This window comes from Archocentrus centrarchus, chromosome 14, assembly GCF_007364275.1.
Source record: "Archocentrus centrarchus isolate MPI-CPG fArcCen1 chromosome 14, fArcCen1, whole genome shotgun sequence".
Classification (NCBI taxonomy): domain Eukaryota; kingdom Metazoa; phylum Chordata; class Actinopteri; order Cichliformes; family Cichlidae; genus Archocentrus; species Archocentrus centrarchus.
The window spans coordinates 38,029,774-38,052,883 of record NC_044359.1 but is presented as its reverse complement, the minus strand read 5'-3'; the positions used below and the strand labels follow the sequence as shown (position 1 = coordinate 38,052,883).

Genomic DNA, 23,110 nt, shown 5'->3' with positions numbered 1-23,110 from the left:
TTCATGACTGTGTTTAACAACCGTCAAAGAGAACTACAGCATGTTATGTATAGATAACACTGAATGGAAGCAACTGAAACCTTTGTCTTGACATACAGTCCTGAGTGATGAGGCTACATCATATCCTAAAACCAGATTCATGAAGAGCTTCTCTCTCAGACTGCAGGCAGAGTTTCTAAAAGGCAGAGCCTTCAGCTTTCAGGCCCCTCAGGAGACAGACACCCTCTACTTTTAAGATCAGGCTTCAGATCTTCCTTTTTGATAAAGCTTATATTTGGATCAGGCGACCCTGAACACCCCCCAGACTGCTGTGGGCTTCCTACAGGCCTCTCCAGGTCTTTATGGACCTCTGCTGCTCTCCTCTAATGACAAAAGGTGTTTGTTTTTCCACAGCAAGCAGAAAGTCAGTGCCTGGACCAGGATGTTGATGCTGTTCATCTCCAGAAATGGTCAAATTAAGTTTTTAATATTTATTTAACTATATTCTAAACACTGTGTATTGTAATTTTGTGGATGTCTGAGAATTTTAAAAATATGATTTTAACATCAGATCTGTTTTTGTTTGCTTTCGTTAAACTGTTTAACTGAGTTCATCTGAAGATGTGGCCGCTAAGGGGCATCGGTCAGAACGCTCAGTCCAGAATATTCCTCCCTGAAGATTTATTGACGACTTCACGTACTGATACAGCTGGATGATGTGGGGGTGGGTTTGTTACCAAACGCACACAGGGATTAACTTCCAAACAAACACCGACCACAAACACTGGCACGCTCCAGAACACTCTTCTTCCCCTCCCGACAAGGTTGGAGCTCTCACAGCGCTGCGGGGCGCAGTGCTCCCTCATTGGCTGGGTTCTGGAGCCATCGAAAAGGCTGATCTAGGGTCAGCCCTTTGCTACACAGTGTAAGATGTATAAATGTCTTGATGTTAGAAGATGACTGATAATGGCCATGAATGAGACTCACGGTAGGTGTCCATTAGATCTAAAGATTAATATAATCAAGGTTGCAGTTCAACACCTCTCACATATTGTAGGTCAGAGGTCATCAACTACATCTGTCCAAGAGCCGGAGTTTTTCTCTGCGGACACTCTGAGGGCCAGATGCTCTCATGAAGTAAAATAAAATTAATATTGTATCCTAAGTTTTATATTATCATTTATCAGTTTTCCTTTATACTATTTTTAATGATGTGATGTGCAAGTCTTGCACTCACATGAACTTCTCTGTTATGTTGATGTTGTTATGGAGACACAGCAGTTGTGCTCATAGATATGAGGAAACAATAAAATGTTAGATGAGAGCAGCGAGTTTATCTCTGCAGAAGAGTTTTTGTTCCTTTATAAATGAATGAGTTCAGATGGAAAACCTTCTAAATCTGCCCGGACACTTTTCTTTAAAAGAGCTTTTTTAAAACTCTGGATCTTATGGTAAATTTTAGTCATTTCATTTCACAGGTGACGGTGAGGTGCCTTTTTTTTTTTAAGTAAATATAGTAATTTACCTAGTTTTTAATAAATAATATTTTGTTTTGTGGCAAAACCGGTAAAATCTTCAGTCCGTCCTCTGATCAGTGTGAATGAAGGAAAAAGGCCCAAATATGAGACTGTGATAAAAAGATTCCATAAAACCTCCTTTACCCCACTGGCTGCTGTGGGGGGGTCTCCTTCCTTTCAGAAGCAGGATCCACAGCAGGGCTCTCCTTTGTTTTTAAAGCTGGGTCGATGCTGTGACCTCTTGCTGAGGGCAGGTACAATAATACAGAACATACAGTTGGAAAGTTTCTGCCCCAGAAGGTTAAAAATGTCTCGATTCTTAATATAAATGAGACTTTTCTGAGTAGGACATGTTTAGTCCCGACTCTCAAGAATCAGTGATTTGAATAATATCAACACTTTGCACTAAGTGAGGAAAGAACAAACAGATACGGTTCAGTAGTTCACGGTATTTTACGTTTTTACCCCCGAGTCACCTCAAACAGCTGCTGCTCATCTGTAGAGAGTGACCCTGTTCACCTCAGCTGTGCTGTGAGAAACATCCTCATCTATTCACTCTGCAGGAGCTCGTAAAACTTTGTGAAAGAAATTCAATATGAGTGGACGAGTCAGAGGACTGCTGCAGTGATCCTGAGGCGAGCTGCTGAGGAGATCCTGTGAAACTTTGTTTGCAGTGGCTCTGTTGGCCTCTGAGGCTGAGGAAATAAACTCATACCTGTTCATCCGCTGGAAAGTGTGATTTTTAGGATCCTATCACTGTGTGTGTGAGAGTCCTGACTTCAGTTCTGGAGACGAGGCAGGAAGAAGATGCTACTCGTGTTGTCTCTTTCCTTTTGCTTCCTTGATGAAGGGGAGCCCGTTTCAGATGATAAAACACAGCTATGATCCTTTATATATAAAGATTCAAGATATAATGTTTCCTGAGTCTGAAGGTGCAAACACAAATTAAAATTTGCCTCTGGGCCGCTCAAATGCACACGACCTCTCCACCTTTGGTGTACTTTGGACATTAAAAACAGCAACGTCCATCCTGGCCGCTGCATTCAGGATTGCAGCAACATGGCAGCTTCCACAGAGCGCTGCCTGCTCCTCTGCATTTTTCATGGATTCATTCCACATTTCTGAGACTGCATCAGTTTATGGGAAGCTGTAACTACACACTAATCAGTACAACTTTGTATTAAGTACTGTCAACAAACAACTGAGTGTACCTTTAACTACCTGGAACATCCTAACATGTGTTAGCAAGACTAATCATTGGAAATACACCCCCCCCCCCAACACACACACACACACACACACACACACACACACACACACACACACACACACACACACACACACACACACTCCAAGTCAACAGGTGGCGCAAACAGTAAATAAATACATATGAGAATGAAGAGTTCCGAGGAAGACTGAAAGTAACATGGCGGACACTTTCACACAGCGCTGGGCTCATACAGATGTCCAATCGGCTCTCTCCGTTCCTGACAGCTGGCCAATCACAGCGCCCACATTCAGGCCGAAAACTATTCAACATGGAGACAACAGTTGAAAAGCTTGAGGCGATGGTAAGCACAGAGTCTTTTTCCCCTCCGTTACGTTTTTCCTCAGCTCTATCTTACCGCTGTTGAACGGACACTCGCGGCTGACCGTCGCTTTGTGCGGCTCACGCCGTCAGCGCGGACATTCTCTGTTTAAACAATTCAAACTCCTTTGCGGCAGCAGGCCCGCCTGCCTCCCGTTACATCAAATACCGCAGCCGCCGTAGGAGCCCGGAGCCCGCTGCAGCCTCCAACATCCGCGCGGGGCTGGCTCACCGGAACGTGCGCTCGTGAAGCGGCTGCTAGTTTGAGCGCGAGCGGCACCGGAACAAGTACGGGGCGGCTTGGTTTGATCGGGGCTGTCCGCAGCAGCGGAACGGTGTAGCGTTATTATCGCTGACCTGCGCTCACTTATTTACCACGTTTGTTTACAGGCTGTAGTTTTTCAGCGTCGCCGTTCAGACGCGTTTGTTTCAGCGCGTGGCTCCGTGTACTAGTGACAACATGAAGTACTCACAGCACATACTCACTGTGGTACATTCTCACTGTTTCATATTCTAGTTAAACAAAGCAGCGAATAAAGGAAAGGGGAGGATGTTCACTGCAGCCCGACTAACCCTAACAGTAGTGCCCCCGGGACGAGCGTGAAGCCCGGCCAAAGTTTCCGGTCTCCGGAGCTCCAGCTGTGGGCAGATGCTCTGACTTCATTGCACTACTGTATCAGACAGCTAGTAGTGCAATAGTATTGTCAAAGCATCTGAAAACTGCAAAGAGCAGCTGCGTTTTCAGAGTGGATCAAACAGGACATATCTCAGAACTGTAGTTTTGTTTTGTTACAGCAGTTAAAAATAAATATGACAAACTAATAGTTTATATAAGTGAATGGTTTATGGCTCAATAAAATAAAACAAATATTTCAATGAGTATCTACTACTCTGAAATCAAAATAAATACTATAAAGGAAAATTAGTATAATTTTAACTAAATCTATTAATAATAATAAGTAAAATATTTAAAAGCAAAACCCTGTAAAATAATTAAACCAGCTGATGTCAGATGAGGTTAAGTGTCTCAGTGTAAAGGTGCAGTGTAACGCTGTGAAGCTAAGTGTGTGTTAGGTTTTGTGATAGTGAAGTGTGGAAACACTGAACAGGACAGATGATGCTCTGCTGTGGGAGCAGGCAGTGCAGAGGGTGGTGACGATGGTCCGTGATGGATGTGTGATCACTGACCACCGCTCTGCCACAGCAACACGTGTCCACTTTGACCCCGGCCTTGCCGATCTTTGATGGTGTCACCAGCTCAGCCAAGCAGATGGTGCTTACCACGAGTAATAATCTCCAACACTTTGGATGCTTACAAACAATAACAGGGTGCACAGTATGATGTCAGAAAAGGAGAAAAAGGTGCACACCTTTATAGAGATGCAGCTATCAATTCGTTTAGTGATTGAGTATTCTATCGATTATTCCATTGATTAATCGAGTAATCAGATAAGAAATACCTTTGTCTTATTCATCTGTATATTATAACGTGTAGCTTAACTGCAGATTTTTCTCTGTGTGGATGGAGCAGCTGCAAAGTTCTCTGTTCTTCATGTTGCTGATCAGGTGGTTGATGAAGGACCTCCAGCTGTTTCCCAGTAAATGTTTAATGGTTACAGGAAAAAGCGCTGCTGCTGCTTTGGACCCGAGAAAAACGTTAACTTTCGATCCAGCCGTCTCTATACCGTCTCCGCCTCTTGGTGCTGCGCAGACTGCACGTAAAACAGCTGCTGCTGTTGTGTTATTGGTGTTTTTGTTGAAAAACTGGAGGCTGCATGCGCTTAATGTTGTAATGCTTTGTATTCACGTGCGTCCTCCTAAATATGTTTCCACTGCAGGTCTATTTTAGTTGCTAATCAGAGATTAAAGCATAAAAACATATTGATGGAGCCCCTCGGTGCTGAGCGGGGTTTTTTCGTCATTACCAAATGATCACTAGTGCTAATGGCGGTGCCTGCTAGCAAACTGGTGATAGCGATCCATTCTGGTAGCTACAGCTGAAATTCTCAGCACCACACACACACACACACACACACACACACACGGGGTGTAGAGAGCAGTGGAGGCGTAGAAAGACGTGTCGGCGATGATCCACTCGGTGTTAAAGGGTCCTTTTTTCTTCCAAACGATGGATCCTTGGCAGCGACGGAGAACTTTAACGCTGCTAATGTGGATGAAACGCTTACACAGAGACAGCTGAGCTGCAGAGTTTAAACGAAGGATCGAAGCAAACAAATGTGTGTCGAGGATTTTAATGATCGAATTAATCGAGTTACTCCAGGAATGGTTGCAGCCCTACTCCTTTAAGACAAAATCTTTGGTTTCCTTGTCCTGATATACAGCAGGAGCAGTTTCTAAAAGTCTTTAGCCTGAAAGGAGTTTTTCAGTGATCTGAATTTGCCTGTGGACAAAAGGTAAAAATACATAGAAAAATCAGTTTTTTTGTTTCCCTCCCCCAAAATACCTGTGTACATGTGGGCAGGGCCTGTTTCTGTAGGTGACCCCGAAAGTCTGAGGTGTACAAGGTGAACAGGAATGGAGACAGCACTGTCCCTTGTGGAGCTCCTCAGCTGTTGGCGGTATAGTAGCTCTTGCCTGACAGACCTCAGAGCAGCTGGCAGTCTCTACTTTATTTACTCTGTGCACACATTTGTGCTCTCTTTCCTTCTTCAGTTTGCTCTGCAGCCTGATGTGGCTCTGGTTGCTCTGTTGTCTGTGTGGGGTGTCAGCTGATTAGCTGCTGTGCAGCAGCTCCATCTGACATTGCTCACTGAACCTCTCTTTCCCACCTCGCCACCAGCCCCGCAGAACAAATTCTTAATTTCAAGAGTTTCACTTTCTGGTTAAAGAAAGGTTGAAAACAATATTTAGACCCTGAAAAACAAATTAAAAGAATAACTTGAACCCTGACCCCCCACAATGATGAGATCTGGTGGTGCGGAGGTCATTTTGTGGGCTTGCCGGGGTCCACTGGTCCATAGGAAGGATCGTCAGTGCTTGAGTAATCACCTTCATCTTCTTCTGCGTCTTCTTTCAGCTGCTCCTTCTTGGGCTGCCACAGTGAATCATCTGCCTCCATCTTACGTCCTCTTCTGCCACACCCGTCCTCTGCATGACCTCTCACCAAATCCATGGATCTTCTCTGTGGTCTTCCTCTTTTCCTCCTGCCTGGCAGCTCCATATTCAACATCCTTTGTCCAGTATATCCTCTCTCCCTCCTCTGCACATGTCCAGCGATCTCAGCCATGTCCCTCTGACTTTGTCTCCGAGCTGCTCAGCCTGAGATGTCCCTCTGATGGACTCATTTCTAATCACTCCCAGTGGAAACCTTAACATCTTCAACTCGGCCTCCTGTCCTTTTGTCAGTGTTACCATCTCCAAAGTGTATAAGTAAACCTTCCCGTTCACTCTTGCTGCTCTCCTGCCACAGATCACCCCGGGCACTCCTTTCCACCCACCCACTCCACCTTGCCTGCACTCTCTTCTTCACCTCCTTTGCTTTGGCTGGCTGATCCCAGGGATTTAAACTCATCTGGCTTCACTACCTCTACTCCTCGCACGGTCACCTTTCCAGCTTCTCCCTCTCATTGTTTCTCCCTCTCTCTTGCTTCTACTGGCTGTCTTCTCTGCCACTCCTGACTTCCTCATGCAGCACCACGGTTCCTCTCTTGGTGCCCTATCATCTGATTTCTCTAGATCTACAAAGGCACAGTCAAGCTTCTTCTGACCTTCTCTGTTCTTCTCCATCAGCAAACATCACCTCTGTGGTGCTCTTTCTCAGCATGAAGCCACACTGCTGCTCACTGATCATCATCCCTCTTCTCTAAAGAGCTTCAACAACTCTCTTGTTCTTGATAATTGGTACCAGTGCACTTGTTCTCCATTCCTCGGGCTTCCTCTCCAGGATTGTGTTAAACAGTCTAGTTAAAAACTCCACTGCCCTCTCTCCTACACATCTCCATACCTGCACAGGTATGTCATCAGAACCAGCTGCCTTCTACTCTTCATCCTCTTCATAGCTGCCCTCACTTCCTGATTCACTAACTGTCCTCCATCCATCCTCCTCTCTGTCGTTTTCTACATTCATCAGCTACTTTCAAAGTAGTGCTTCCATCTTCTTAGATTGTATTTCCATCTTATCCTTACTCATCCTAACTGCTGCATATCCTTCCAGCTCAATCTCTCTGCTTAGCCAAAGGGTGACAAGTTCCTTTTCTCCCTCCTTAGTGTCCAGCCTCACATAAAATAAGCTTTTTCCTTTGCTACCTCTCCCTTGCTGTCGCCTCCCGTACTCTTTTTACTTTCCTCATCTATCTACTGACTGTCACACTTTTGCTTTTCCCTACTGCAAACGTCTTCTTTTGAATACTTTCCAGTGCTTCCTCATTCCACACCAAGTCTTCTGTCTCTGTCCAGAGGGCTACACCAAACACCTTCTTAGCAGTTTCTCTCAGCACAGTCATCTGGTACTCTTCCCTACCACCCAGAGCCCGTTCTCAGCTCATCCTGAACTCTGTGCATCGTGTTCTTCTTCAGCTTCCACCATTTAATCCTTAACTCTGCCTCCTCTCACTTCCTCTTCTGATTTCCAAAACCATCCTACAGACTACCGTCTGATGCTGAACAGCTGCACCGCCCCACTTGCAATCTCCTCCCTTTCAGATTGCTCCTTCTGTACAAGATGTAGCCCACCTGTACGCACCTTATACATCACCCTTTGTTCCTCCCTCTTCTTAAAGGATGTCTTCACACAGCCGTTTCCATTCCTGTTCACAAAATCTGGTGCTATATAAATAAATCTGAGTTGAATTGGCCAATCACAATTATGTATGATTTTACAAGAGAGGATAAACGATACTACAGCAAAAATATGAAGAGGTTAAATATAACAGACTGAAGGATCCAGCTGCTGCGGGCATGACTGCACAGTACTATATTTACAGAATGGCTCATTTTGAATGGAAAAGACCTTCTGTATTCATAAAGGTTGACCTGTTTGAATCCAGGAAAGCAAGTTGGTAAAAATGCAGACTGTAAGTTAACCCAACATCAGTAATCAATATCACAGCATTAAGAAATGTGGAAACTGATGGATTATAACTGTTTCAAATTAATGTTTAAGACAGTTTTAGTCTTTATTCTTTCATCTGAAGCCAGCTGGTGTTTAAGAGTCTGAGAGTACAGAGTGAATATAAACCCGAGTTTAAACACAGGCTTGGTCTGTGTGCAGATTTGATCTGAGGTCAGCAGGGGCAAACAGGAGTTCTGTTTTAGGCTCATATATTGAAGCTTATACAACAGTAAATTTGTGAAGTTATTTGCAACCAACAGGAGAAAATCAAGGAATAAAGAATCTGTATTTCTTACTGATCATCAGGGAAGAGTTGGAAAACTTTAATTCCTTCTACTGTCCACACTGCTCTGAGGGATCTTCCAGGGATGGCGACACTATTTTTCTGGAGAACTGGTTGGTCAGTGTGAGTTGATTTCATACATGTTCCCTTATCTGGAACCTACCCTGTGATCCAGGAACAAAAGAAAACCTCTGATGAAATCCTGCTTCCTATACTGGCCTCAGATCTGAAGGGCAGTGGCACACATGCCTCCCACAGAGGTTCAGTTGGGTTTATATTGGATCATATTAGACTGTTATGTCCATCATCAAAACACCAAATGAGGATGATCTTCTGGGAGAATGATGTTCATCTCTTCAGTTCCAGACTTGGCAACTTGACCGAAGGGGTCTTATGAGCAGGTGGTAACACAACACACTAACACTAACACACCCTTTATGTTATTGTTTTGCTGTCCGCACATCAGTGTCTGCACGTTCCGAATAACTTCATATGTATGTAAATAATGTTACATGGTAACAGGTTGTGAGGGACGTGAGCCTGGTTACTTCAGACCTGTGATTGGCTTAGACAGCTGCTAGTCTTTTATAAACCGGGCTCTGTTGGCCTTTTTCAGAAGATGTTAAAAACGTTTGTGTTTAAACAGCTTTCAGTTGAGAATTTTATTTAATAATAATAATTTTTTATTATTTTATTTATTTTAACTACCTGTCCATCTTCTATTGCATTTTTTTATTGGCTATTATGGTATTTAATTCCTGTATTTATATCTTTTCTGTCTGTGCAAAGTGCTTCATAAATAAAATTTCCTGCTTCCCTTTAACTCAGGTCAGACTCCTGTTTTTTTTTGGGTGCTTCTGAAACATAGATAGTCTCAGCACGGGTCAAAAACTTTCCAAAGAAAGCAGCCGTGCTTGTGAGCAGTGGGAAGTGTGGGACAGGACGTTTGGTGCAAAGTGTGACACAGTGTGACTTTTCAGTTCCTGAAGGCAGAGGCAGACCTGGATTACATTGAGAAGCGGATGAAGCTGGACTTCATCACCAACGCTGCAGAAAACGGATGTCCAGCTGAGGTAATGACACCACTGAGCTGCAGTTTCTCCTGACACGTGCAGACAGGAACATTTTCATTGCAGCTGGTCCAGGACGTTAAACGGCTGTCAGTGAATTACTGGATGTTAACTCAGTATAAACACAGGTCACTTTGTTAACTCCTCACAAATATGAAAAGGCACGATGAGCAGCTGCGTAACAGACACGTAGAACATACTACATTTACATTTAAGATAAGGCAAACAGCCAGTGAGCTGAGGGAAAACCAAAGGCAACATAATAGAACATACATGAGCTACTGATGCATTCTCAATAAGGAAAGCAGACTCTGTTCATCTGGCTGTGCCGTTATCAGTGGCAGCCAGTTGTCACTTGGATCTTGCTGCCACTGAAAACGGTACAGCCAGATGAACAGAGTCTGCTTTATGGATATTTGAGGTGGCACATATTTAAAAAATCAAGGAAGCATTTGAACATGAAGTCTGTGGGCTGATGATTGACACTGTGCTTGTAGAAGAACCCGGCGATGATGCTGGAGAACCTGAAGACTATCAAGTCCAAACACTCAGCGCTGTGCTCTCAGGTGAAGGAACTCACTAATGCCCAGAAAGACACTATGGACTCCATCAGAAACAACCTCAGCAGCGTTATGGAGCTGATTCAGCACTTTGAACAGACCACTGATGTGGAGGTACCCACACAAATATTCATTACCATTAAAATACACGTAGTGTACAGATGTAACAGTATTATGGAGGACTTTTATATTCTAAAGTTGTTACAAATGACTGTTATTAGAAGAGCCTGGCTCATAGTCGCAGAAGCACCCGAGTGACGTTTGTGTCAAAGTAACAAAGATTTCAGGCATGAAATGGCTAATATTGATCATTGATCTGCAGAGGCCCTTAGTGGATTTACATTACAGTAAATCATGGAATGAATATTTAGCTAAACAAAAAGATGACTCAAATGAGAACTGCATCCTTATAACTGATGCTAGGGTGAAGCTTAACAGGCAGCAGAATCTTGTCAGCTGTGTGTGACATTATGACACTGATGAGAGAAAAGATGCACTGTGTTTAACTTTAAAGTGAGAGCAGTGATTGTGGTCATTCAGTCTTTCGAACCTTTCTCTCTGTATAATTACCTGTTAACTCAGCTCTTTTTTCCTGGCCATTAATGTTGAAATGGTATCAGATTTCAATGTCACTCACAAAGAGCACCTTCACTGGCCCTACGGTTTGCATCTGCCTACGCATCAGACCCAAGTGTGAGATTTGTTTTGATTAAAACCATCTATTAAAATTAAGGCCACAGGAAGTGTGCTCATCCTGTAAATCACAGCCTCCAGGTATTGTGCAGTTATTGCAGCTCTATCAATAATCTGTATGTAAAGGAGGCCCAATGGCCTCTTGACTTCCTTAAAAACTGAAAAACAAAATTTTACACAAAATATAATTAAATATTGTATAAATATTCTGCAATATAATCCAGCTTTGTTTACAAACTCTTGCCCTGATATAGTTTCTGGTCTGTATTTCTACACATTTTATTTATTTTTCTTGAATTTTTTTCTTCCTTGTGTTTCTTAAAGTTTACATTTGGGATCTCCTTTATTTCCTTGTTGGTGTTTCTGCAGGTTGAGACACTGACGCAGTCAGAGCAAGAGTCTGCAGCACTGCTAAGTGCTCCTGTCAGTCACACCACAGCTGAGGTAAGCCAGTGTGCTCCCTGAAACCTTAAAACAGCAGTTTCTTGATAATTAACTGGAAGTAGGTCCTTGGTTTGCTTCAGTGAGAGCTTAACAGGAGGAACACTAGTTTCAGTAACTTGGCTTATCTCATCTCTCATACACTTTTTCCTTAATCATGTAGGTGTGGCTTACTCTTTCCTGATAGCATAAGGGAACTGAAATGGAACTTTACTGGCATTTATATAATGCTTTTTTAGCCTTGCTGACCAGAGTGCTAAAGTGACTACTAAAAAAATCGACTCTTATCAAGACCTGAGCTTAATTTTGCAAAGGTTTAGAGCTTTATAGATATTTTGTTTGTTAAAAGTTGCTAATAAATAGAAATATTTACCACCCTTATTGTAAACTACGTGAGTTAATTGAGGAAGTTTTTCCTTCCCATTGACACCAAATGCTTGCTCATAAGGGGTCGTTTTGACTCTTGAGTTCTCTCTGTATCATTGTTTAATAATCCACATTTCACTGTTTCACTCTTTGGTGCAGTTGATGAAGCTGTATTATTTATTGTTTCTGAATTTTTATGCTTAAATAGTTTTTTGTTTTTTGGTGTGTGGGAGCAGGCACCGACTCTGTGGGGATGGCAGGAGGAGAGAAGCTGCAGAGAGGCATGCAAGACTGCAGCTCTGCTTCCTGGTGTAGTCATGTTTTGGGGGGTTTAATAAATTCAGACAGATTTCTAGAAATGAGAGCTGCTCCATCCAAACCTCCTAACAAGAGCAGGTTTTCCCCAGAAACTTTCCCAGTTATCTATGAAGCCCACGTTGTTCTGCTCAGGCTTTAAAACTTACATCAGATTTGTTCTTTAACATTCTAGTATGTGGGAATTAAAACCCATACAGCAAGAATGTGTTGCCTGCATTGACTCAGCATGTAACTGCAAACCTCCTGTGTTCACACTGAGTTCTGTGCAGATTAAGATTCAGAGTAATCAGGACTTTTCTTGGCAGCTTAAAAGTTTCTGCTCCGTAACCCTCTCAGCAGCGTTCATAATCACTAAACAGACGTTGCTGTTACTAACTGAATGTTTTGTTCCAGGTGCCTTCCGCTGTAGCAGCCTCGGACCAAGAGCAGCCACAGAGTGAGTCTGTCACCTTCAAGTCTTCTTTGGACAGTGCCATTGAGAAACCTCTTTGTTTCTTTCAGTTGAATGTTGAAGTGTTTCTCATTGATCTACGACGTAAACATTCTGAGCCACTTTAAATCAGCCCTGGTTTGTACCTCTGTGTCAGATTGTAGAGTCTTAGTCCTGTTATCACATCGTTTATGATCGTCTTGGTATGTTCAGGCCACTTTTCTTTCCTGGCACAGACTCTGCTTTTAAGCACAGTCCACAGATTTTCAATAGGGTTGAGGTCCACTTTGTGCAGTATACCAGTACCACTGGCAGCTAAACAGCCCCAGAGCATGATGCTGTCTTTATCACGTTTGACAGTTGGATCTGTGTTCTTAGGTTTGAAAGCCTCACTGTTGCTCCTCCAAACATACCTCTAGTCATTGTGGCCAAACAGCTCAATCTGACCATAAAACCATCCATGAAGGGCAGCTGCAAATTTCAGTTGAACCTGAAGGTGCTGATTTTGGAGCAGGTGCTTTTTCTTTGTCAGCACCCTTTCAGTCCGTGATGATGTTGCCTCACTGTGGACGGTGAAGCTGCTGTTCCAGCAGTTTCCAGTTCATGGCAGGCCTGAGCCTTGGTGGTTCCTGGGTTGAATATTTCCTCTCATGTGAGGGTACAGTTTGGGTAAGTGTGTATAAACTTCTGACCACAACTGTATGTAGAAAGTGGTGGCAGCAACGCTGAGTGCGTACACCTTTTCAGTTTGTCTAAAAGCAGGAAATGTCAGAACTATTTTTCAGCATCACCCTGAAACAAGATGTTCCTATTTATGACAATATCGTTTAGCATATGAAACAATACAGCCTTCGAGACCTCTCTGTGTGCGGGTTACAGGGTGTTCCTCCCTTCACCAGAAATCTCAGAAATGTCTCAACAGCTGTCAAAACCCTTTTTTACTGCTTTTAGGTCAGTTAGAACAGCGTGATAAATGAATGAATAATGAACGTCTTAAACCGTGTGTCTGATCTATCGTTGTATCCTCAGGTGGTGAGTGTGAGAAGCTGACTGCAGCCATGCTGGAGACCGTTCCACACAGCATACGCTCCAACATCAAGCTGGCTGACCTCAATACCTTCTACGAGCAGCTGCAGCAGCATCTCGGCAAAAGTAACAGGTTGGAGAACAACGTGATTATTATAAACTGGGTGATGAATTCTAAAAGGAGTTTTATTTATATAGCACCAAATCACAAAGTGCTGTACACAGGTTTAAAATACATTTAAAAAACAAAACAAAGTGTAGAAGACAGTGGTTAGAGCAGTAAAACAATAAAACCAGTTAAAACGATGAACAATTACAACCAACATCTCAGACTGAGTTAAAAGTCAACGAGAGTAAATCTGTTTAAAGAGCATTTAAAAGCAGACAGTAGTCAGACTGCCTGCTGTACAAAGATCATTCCACAGTTTGGGGGCAGCCACTGAAAAGCGTGGTCACCTCTCAGCTTCCTCTTTGTCTTTGGGATAGTCAGCAGTGACAGATCAGCTGACCTGAGTGAACGTGAGGGGGGGGTGCAGGTGGAGCAGGTCAGACAGATATGGTGGGCGAGGCCATGAAGACGTATAAAAACAAATAAAAGGATTTCCTAAAACGAACTCAGAGCCAGTCAAGCGAAGCTAAAAATGGTGTAATGTGTTCACGTTTTTTTGACACCAACTAAAAGTCAAGCAGCAACATTTTGTACCATGTGTAGTCGGGTAAGTAGTGTCTGGCTGAGCCCAACATAAAGTGCATTGCAGTAAACGAACTGTGATAAAAGCATGAATTAAAATCTCAAATCGTTCAGGTGCAAAAAGTTTGTGGACAGCCACGCCTAGATGTCTCAGTGCGCTCTGACATGGTTTGCAGAATATGCTTTTTGCTGCTTCAGTGGCACAGAAATCTGACAGTCATCTGCATGAAAGGGGAACGCGATGTCGTGTCTTCTAAGAATTCATCCCATTGGAAGTAGGTACAGAGAGAAGAGAAGAGGGACAAGTACAGAGCCTTGAGGCACCCCACATGTAACGGGTGCCACACAAGATTCATCAGCACCAATACGGACACAAAAGCTTCTCTCTGATAGGTAGGATCTGACAATCTAAAACAACACCCTTAATGCCCGCCCAGTTTTCCAGGCCAGACAGGAGGATGTGATGGTCCACTGCATCGAAGGTCACTGTTAGGTCCAACAGGACCAAGGCAACACCAGAGTCAGTGGCTAAAAGAACGTCCTTAAAAACCTGCAACAGTGCCGACTCGGTACTGTGACGGGATTTAAAACCAGACTGGAACACCTCCAGGGTGTCATGATTATTTAAAAATGAACTCAGCTGGCAGCAGACAATTTTTTTTCCAGAATTTTAGAAAGAGAGGGGAGTTTGGTGATCAGCTAAAATTAAGCCAGGTTTTTTAATGGTGGGGACACCACTGCATTCTTAAAGCTGGCAGGCCCTGTACCCTTAGCTAAGCTCACATTAATCATATTAAGCACGTATGGTGCCAAGGTGGAAAGGAGCTCTTTAAAAAGATGAGGTGGAATGAGGTCATTTGGCTTCATATGACCAATGATATCGCTCAAAGACTCAAACTGACAGGCAACCTTATTGATAAAAGAGCTCATGAAGTTCTCACACAGTTCAATGGAGCTCTCCAGGTAATCTGATTGTGGTGCGTTTAGAGCAGAATTTACAATTTGAAAAAGAACTTGAGGATTGTGACAGTCGAATAAAGTAGAGATTTAGCAGCTTTCACAGTTTTCTGACGAAAAATGCCAGCTGTCACATAAGAACTGGAAGGACACCCATAACCTGTCCCTCTTCCAGTTTCGCTCAGCTCTCCTGCACTCATGCCTGGCAGTGCGCGTAGCATCATTCATCCAAGGCTCAGATCAAGGTTCGGAAAATCTCAGTGGATCCACGGTATCTAAGACAGGCAGGCAGGTCCGGCTGAATTGAGAGGCGAATACCTCAATGTCTGAAGAAGAGCTGATCGCAGCATTAAAGGCTGCGGAGAACTGAGCAGCAGTGGAGGAATTAAAAACACGAGATTTGACATATGACAAAAGAAAGACACGTCAAAGGCAACGAGCAGAAAGAGCAGCAGCACAAACCTCTAAGTTGAAAATGGTAAAACCATAAATTAAGCTCACCCTTGGACTGAGCTCCTCCCTCTGTAACTGGGTCCTGGACCTCCTGGTGAACAGGCCGCAATCTGTGAGGATCCACAACGTCTCCTCCTCCCCCATCATCCTCAGCACTGGCTCCCCTCCAGGGCTGTGTGCTGAGCCCTCTCCTGTTCACCCTGCTCACATATGACTGCTCAGTAAAACACCCAGGATGTCATATTGTGAAGTTTGCGTCGCTAACAATGATGAGTCCGGCTGCAGGCAGGAGGTGGAACACCTGGAGGGTTGAGGCAGAGAGAACGATCTCTGCATCACTGTGACAAAAACAAAGGAGATGATCGTGGACTTCAGGAGAGTCAGACTCCCCCTCCTCCCCCTGCACATTGGAGGATCTGAGGTGGAAGTGGTCCCCAGGTACAGGTACTTGGGCGTTCACCTAAGTAACGACCTCACCTGGGGCGACAACACTTCCAGTCTGGTCAGGAAGGCACACCAGCACCTCTACTTCCTCTGGAGGCTGAGGTACGCTGGACTCTGAAGCTCAGTCCTCTCCTCATCCTACAGATGTGTGATGGAGAGCGTCCTGGGCTCCTGCATCACTGTGTGGCACAGAAGCTGCTCTGCAGCAGAGAAGGAAGCTCTGCAGAGGGTGGTGAGGGCTGCTTCTCCACCACCACCAACATTTACACCTCCAGATGCAGGAAAAGGGCCACCTGCATCCTGAATTCCATATTTATTTATTTATATACACACAGGTGTATGTATTTGTGCGAGGGTGTGTGTGTGTGTAGATATAAAGGTATGCATAAATGTATATGTGTGTATATATGTATATAGTTTCTTTCTATTATTGTTACTTATGTTGATTCTTCTTCAAATGACTGAAACTGTCATAAATGTTACACATGGGCACCACTGGGACCTGAGGACAGAGTTTGTTCCACTGCAAACAAATGACAATAAAGAATCCTTGAAAACAAGGTCGAGTGTGCCCACGGTCCTGTGTTGGACTAGACTGTACAAAGTTAGGAGACAACAAGATGCAGGAAATCTTTGGCCAATGGCTTCAAAGGACAGCATACATGAATATTAAAATCACCAACTATTAAAACAGGAAATCAGCAAAGTCACCAATGAAGTCTTTGTTATACTTGGGTCACAACAAACAGTCGCCTCAAGGCACTTTATTAAGGTAAAGACCCTACAATAATTATTCTGAAAGGATGATTAAATATTCACTGTGTGCACAGTTAATGTATGTTAAATGTGAGTTGTAGTCTCGTAGTGTTTTGAGTGGTCTGTAAGACTAGAAAAACATTATAATAACTGATAAAAATGACAATGCACTGACTGTTTCTTTTCATTCACCTCTTTTCTCTGTACTTTATTCTGTATTTAATCATTAGTTATTATTCATCTCTGTCCCCCCCCCCCCCCCCCCCCCCCCCCCCTCAGCAGATGATACACCCCCCCCCCCCCCTCCCCCCCCCGAGCCTGGTTCTGCTGGAGGTTTCTTCCTGTTAAAGGGAGTTTTTCCTTCCCACTGTCACCAAGTGCTGCTCATAGGGGGTCGTTCTGACTGTTGGGTTTTCTCTGTATTATTATAGGGTCTTTACCCACAATCCAAAGCGCCTTGAGGCAGCTGATGTTATGTTTTGGTGCTACATAAATAAATAGGAATTGAATTGATATTGCCTGGCCTCATGTGGTGAGAGTAGTTCCTGGAGGATGAAGGAGTTGATCCCATTGACTGGCCCCCACGTTTCTCTGACCTAACCTCTTTGGGACATTGTGTTTCGGTCCATCCAATGCCACCAGGTTGCACCTTAGACTGCCCCGGAGCTGTGATGCCCTGGTCCAGATCTGGGAGCAGATCTGCTGGGACACCATTCGTTGTTTCATGAGGAGCGTGCCCTGACATTATCGGGCATGCACAGAAGCACGTGGGGGCCGCACAGAAGCACGTGGGGGCCACACAGAAGCACGTGGGGGCCACACAGAAGCATGTGGGGGCCACACAGACTGCCGAGTACCATTTTGAGTTGCTGCAATGAAATTTCAGCTAAATGGACCTGCCTGCTGCTTCATGTTCTCTCTGTCTTTGAATTCAGCCTCTGTAGGTTTTCATTGCTAACACATTGCCCAGTCCATGTCAGTATAGATATCCAGCATGACTTTGTCCCCAGTGAAATCTTTTCAAGTGTTTCTTTTTTTTGAGCAGTGTATAAATGCCAGTCCATTTCCATTGTGCTATGCAGGGGATCACTCAGCGTGCAGAAGATGCAGCAGCTGAAGATGAATGTGAGTGATGCTAAACTGAAGATCCTCCAACACCTCTCTGTAGTCGAGCTGGACAGGAAAGGCCACGTTCGCCTTGTGGTGTAAGGACAATGATGGGATGCTTGCTGTCACAGTATGTGCTTAATTTTTTAGCAGAAACTCTGAGGACATGGTGGACACATCCAGGCCACTAGATATACTTTTGATCCAGATGTAGATGATTATTGTTCCAGTTATCCAGAGATGGAGCAAAGTGCAGCACTGTGTCCAATTCCAGGTAACAGATCTGTTTTAGCTGTGCACACGTCCCCTCCCTGCTTTCTCAAAGTGCTACTCATTGGTTCTTGCTGCAGCTTCACTGTGCACAGTGTGGCTTTCATTTTATATTTATGGTCTGTCTGAATTGTGTGTAAATGGTTCACCAAACCCTACTGCCCACACGTGAATATTGAAGCGTTCCATTTTGCAGTTTTTGTGTTTTACATCAAATGGTGTCTTACAGATGACTCATGTAGTGAGTTAGTCAGAATGATTCAGTTAGGATGCTCAATGTCTGCCTGTTCAACACATTTGTAAAGTTGTTCAAATATATTTCTTAATTTCAGTACAAGAACTCTTTCCCTGACTGAAATACTACAACCAGAAAGAAGCTTATTGAGGAAAATGTATCATTGTCATGGTGGCACAATGCACCGCTGTAACTAATTTGAATGAGTAACTGGCTGACACAGCTTCTAACTGTGTGATTGTGAGGTGAGGATCAGAAAAGGCTGCTGAGGGAATGGAAGTGTTTGATTTAAAAGCAGCATGCTGGAACCAAAGGGCTGGTTGGTGTTTGGTTGGTGGTAATGTGCCGAGTACAGCTGTACAAGGAAAAATGTACAAATACAAATGAATAAATTCATCTGGCTCTAACTTAAATTTTGATGTGCAGTCATTCATATTTTATGCTTGTGAAAATGCTCCTAAATGGCAAACTTGCTTAAAAGTAGCAAACTGGTAACAGTGCAAAGATTCCTGTTTAAACAGAACGTCACTCAGTGTCCTCTGCTCCTGTGTGTGTGTGTGTGTGTGTGTGTGTGTGTGTGTGTGTGTGTGTGTGTGTGTGTGTGTGTGTGTGTGTGTGTGTGTGTGTGTGTAAAACATTGAATAGGTGTTTCTATCTCTGGAAAGGGTTGCAGGCTGATAATAATCATGATCAGTGATATCAGTGTTATAGTAACACTACTCTTTATACTAATTACAATATAACAGATATAATTATTGCCTTCTCCACCATCATGTCTGGTTTAGGGAGTAAAAGAAATATGGAAGTGGAGAAGCAGGGATGAAGGATCTGGAAGAAAGTGTAATATTTAGTGTTTATTAAATGTAATCTGTATGTGATTAAGTGACAGAAATATAAGAGTTATAAATATTTGGTTTAATTGGTTTAATTAGATATTAGAGCTTTGCATAATTAGGGCTGAAGTTTCACTGTAAATATCAACTTACTTACAGTTTGTTATTTTATTATTGTCATTGTTATTGCTACTATTATTATATTATTAGCTGATATACACTTATTATTAAACAGCTTTTGGTTACACCAATCCAACATGTCTGGTAAAGAAATATAAAAAAGTGCCATTTAATAAGTCAGAACAGCATAAAAGTGGGAACCCCACCAGAACTCTGGATTTTATGCCAGATTAGGAGACCCTCTGAGTGGAGTAATCCCGCCCTGAAAATCAGCATTCTGTGTGCTCACTGAACGCTGCTTTTTTGGGCAGTCAGGATAGATGTGAGGCGTTTAAAATGGTTTTCTCAGCCACCTAAACTCCAGTCACCCAATCAAAGAAGACTAAGAGCAGACCACACTGACTCATCCCACAGTCACTGCTGACTGCTGGATCTGGACCATTGGAGCTATTCTGTAGCAAACCATTGTCACAGACTTTACTAATGTAATAATCCCACTGCGCATTTTGATATGTTTTAAAGCATAATAAAACAAAAGGCAGAATGTTCTCTGTGGCAGCCTTGGATCCATGGGGAACAGGTAAGCAGACACACCTGCAACAAGGTGTGACAAACAGGGACCATTATCACATACTCAGACAGAAGAAGGAAACATGGCTAATACACAAGGTGAGCAGGGATCATGACAAATACAAATAAAGCAATCATTGGATTTGTTTTAGTGGGCATCACCTGACAGTTTGTGCATTATCTGTATAAAATTTCATTGAAATGTCAGTGCTCTGAATTTGAATCGTTAGTTTTCTGTCAAATTTCTGCTGAGGTTCAAAATGCTTTTCACATCCAGAAACACAGAAAAGCTGCTGCTTTCAGGCTGTCAGTCACTTCCTCTCAAATATTTCCTACACTATATTAACACTGTTTAAACAGAGCTATTCTGCAGGAAGACTAATGTTACAGCTCTTATGTTCTTATATTCAGATCAAACTGAAGTTCTTGCTCTCGGCCCCACAAATCTTAGAAACATGGTGTCTAACCAGATACTTACTCTGGATGGCATTACTTTGGCCTCCAGTAACACTGTGAGAAATCTAGGAGTCATTTTTGACCAGGATATGTCCTTCAATGCACATATTAAACAAATATGTAGGACCGCTTTTTTGCATTTGCGCAATATTTCTAAAATTAGAAACATCCTTTCTCAGAGTGATGCTGAAAAGCTCATTCATGCATTTATTACTTCTAGGCTGGACTATTGTAATTCATTATTATCGGGTTGTCCTAAAAGCTCCCTGAAAAGCCTTCAGCTGATCCAAAATGCTGCAGCTAGAGTACTGACAGGGACTAGAAAGAGAGAGCAGATTTCTCCCATATTGGCTTCTCTTCATTGGCTCCCTGTTAAATCTAGAATAGAATTTAAAATCCTTCTCCTCACATACAAGGTCTTGAATAATCAGGCCCCATCTTATCTCAAAGACCTCATAGTACCATATCACCCCAAGAGATAATAACAAATAAATTCCCATTGAATTTCCTAATTAGTGTGGACAAGACTAAGAGTCAGAGTTTACACAACACTTTAATGAGGTGTGTGTAATGATCTGGCATCAAATGGAGGGTTTCCTCAACCTTAAGAAGAACACAGGAATAATCAAAGCCCTGCCACCAGCTGTGCCCCTGGTATGGGGGGAGACTGGGCAACACGGAGGACCATCCCTGAAAAAGGTAAACACAGCACACCTGTATGCATACATCAAGACAGAGCAAAAGAGTGAGAAGAAGAACAGAAAGTGTCAGGACACACAGGACTGGGAACTGTGACACTTTGTTCCATGTTTGCAGATGTTACAGCTGCCTGTAAGAAGCTGTTTGGGGTTTGGTGAAGTATATCCATTACTCTGAGATTGTTTCCATGGTGCTGATAAAAGGCTAGAATGATGCTATTGATATTATTGATCATTGCTATATTTTATGCACTTACAGTGCTGTGTCAGAGAATGGGAGAGGCTGTGTTTGCATCACAGCAGCAAACATGTGCCCCGGCCTGTCGGCTGCTTTAAATTCATCTGGGTCGAATAAAAGCCGTGCAGCGTGAAATAATCGCTTAGTGCCACCTGCTGGTGAAGATGGCTCTACATATAATGACCTCTATGAGGAGACAGTAGTTCTTCCGCAGATGAGCCCAATCGTGTCTCCATCAGAGGTCCTGCAGCTGTTTACCCACGTCACAGAAAGGACGGCAGAGCCAAAATGTTAAATCAGTGAAACAAACATTAAGAAATGATAAGCCCACCATACAAGCCAAAGCTCCAGGGATGAACGGGGGGAGTTTGCATGCTGTACCTGCGTGGGTTTCTGGGTTCCTCCCACAGTCAAGGTAGTAAATGAGGGGTTAATTAGTGATTGATATTTAAGAAGCACTAGTCACAAGACCTCACGTGTCCGCACACCAAAGTATTTGGTCATAGAGCCCGAGTGGGGCTTCACACTTAAGCTATTTAATTACTGTGTCTTGATTTGGTCAGACTGGTGTGAAGTAAATCCAGGTAGATGGTGGGTTCGAACCCCCGACCTTCATGCTGGAAGCAACGCTAACTTAACGACCAACAATTATTTGGCATGTGCACCTTTTCACAAAATCCCGACATTTTCGGCAGCACTTAAATGTAGCAGGGAGTCTGTGCTGAAACTCAAAGCCGCCTTTGTCGTCTGTCCTTTCTTGGTTTCTTCCCTTCCTCACTGCGTGAACATGGACGCCAAACCCGCCACAATAAACTGTTCAAACTTTACAGCACGAACTCTCCTGCTGAGAATATACTAAAACTTTAATGTTAGTATGTTTAATTACTACCTTTGTCCTTTATTTAGTGCTTAGGTTCATGTAGAGCCGTGTATTTGTTACTTCTGCTGCCTGGAGCTTATCAGAGACCAGTCTGGAGGAGAGGAGAGGAGAGGAGGGATTTCCCTGCTCCAAACAACTTTTTCATGCAGTTTCCATTAGCTGAAGGAGGGGGAGGGAGGATGGACATTCTTCTCATACTACAGGCCAGGCGGAGTGGGGGGGAGGGGGTGCTTCCTACTACTTCTTATGTACCTTCTTTCTTTACAGTTCAGTATGGATGAAGACTTTGCGGCCGCGAACAAACTTCTTTTCCCGGTGAAGGAATAAACCGCGCAGCGCGATGGCGCAGCGGCCGCGAGCTTAGGGCGTTCAGAGGGAGCGTTCAGGCGCCGGAGGAGCTTCAGCCCCGCAGGAAACCAACAAAAGGATGTTTCACTGAATTCACGGCCCTGGAAAATAAACGCAGTTGTGCAGGTAAAGTGTGTGTGTGTCCGGATTCTACTGACTACACAGCTCGGTAACGGTCCGTTTGTAGTGGGGCAGTTTTCCCGTTGTCAGCTCACGGTAACGACCCTGAACAAAGTTTGCAAGTTCAGAAAGAGATTTTATTTTTCAGCTCGTCTTAAATAAACTTTGTGTAACTGACGGTGGCGTCACACCCCGCGCAGTGACGTGTGCGGTGAATTAATGAGTGACCTAAATAAGAGTTCACTAAAGTCTGGGTACGATGACGTGTAGGTGGGTGTAGCCTTCACTGAGCCTTATCAGAGGGGCTCCTGGGCCGCAGGGCTCCTTCAGGGCCTTCCAGTATGAAACAGTGTGTGTTGTGTTGTGTTCCGGTTTTACTGTGAATGCTCACATGCTTACCCCGAGGGTCCTTCCTGGGTGTGTGAGTCCTTGCTGCTTGGTTCAAAGCACCACGGACAGGCTGCTAACCAAAGCTGGGGCTGTAAACGCAGATGTGCATCTTTTGTTGCTAAAGTAAGATCTGAATTTGTAAATCCATCCATTCATTTTCTGAGCTGCTCATCCATGCCAGGGTCCGGGTGGGGGCCTGAGC

At 43.7% G+C, this 23,110-nt stretch overlaps 2 protein-coding genes across 6 annotated transcripts in view; both read left to right on the top strand.

Annotated features, from left to right (window-relative positions):
* Positions 1–2,908: 2,908 nt before the first annotated feature.
* On the top strand, positions 2,909–18,662 carry ska2 (spindle and kinetochore associated complex subunit 2). 2 transcript variants are annotated; one of them, XM_030745756.1, is made up of 7 exons: positions 2,909–3,067; positions 9,419–9,511; positions 10,009–10,182; positions 11,131–11,205; positions 12,280–12,322; positions 13,346–13,475; positions 17,726–18,662. In XM_030745756.1, the coding sequence occupies exons 1-7, from the start codon at positions 2,960–2,962 to the stop codon at positions 17,850–17,852; spliced, it is 750 nt and encodes a 249-aa protein (XP_030601616.1). In that variant the 5' UTR covers positions 2,909–2,959; the 3' UTR covers positions 17,853–18,662. The 2 variants fall into 2 exon arrangements, with proteins under 2 accessions (XP_030601616.1, XP_030601615.1); XM_030745755.1 differs by having other exon boundaries at positions 2,910–3,067; positions 10,006–10,182.
* Positions 18,663–21,936: 3,274 nt separating this feature from the next.
* The window catches only part of amot (angiomotin), a 69,906-nt gene continuing 68,732 nt past the window's right edge, over positions 21,937–23,110 (top strand). For 3 of the 4 annotated variants that reach the window (XM_030746869.1, XM_030746868.1, XM_030746866.1), the window contains exon 1: positions 22,259–22,524. The gene's annotated coding sequence lies outside the window, so the exon portion shown is untranslated. Of the gene's footprint in view, positions 22,039–22,258; positions 22,525–23,110 lie in introns of those variants that run through there. The other variant, XM_030746862.1, reaches the window with a different exon arrangement.

Excerpts from the sequence above, each read along its gene's own strand:
- ska2 (XM_030745755.1), top strand. The coding sequence starts at position 2,960 with ATGTCCAATCGGCTCTCTCCGTTCCTGACAGCTGGCCAATCACAGCGC. Across the intron at positions 9,512-10,005 it reads AAAACGGATGTCCAGCTGAG|AAGAACCCGGCGATGATGCT; the intron begins GTAATGACACCA and ends CTGTGCTTGTAG. Across the intron at positions 13,476-17,725 it reads CATCTCGGCAAAAGTAACAG|GGGATCACTCAGCGTGCAGA; the intron begins GTTGGAGAACAA and ends TGTGCTATGCAG.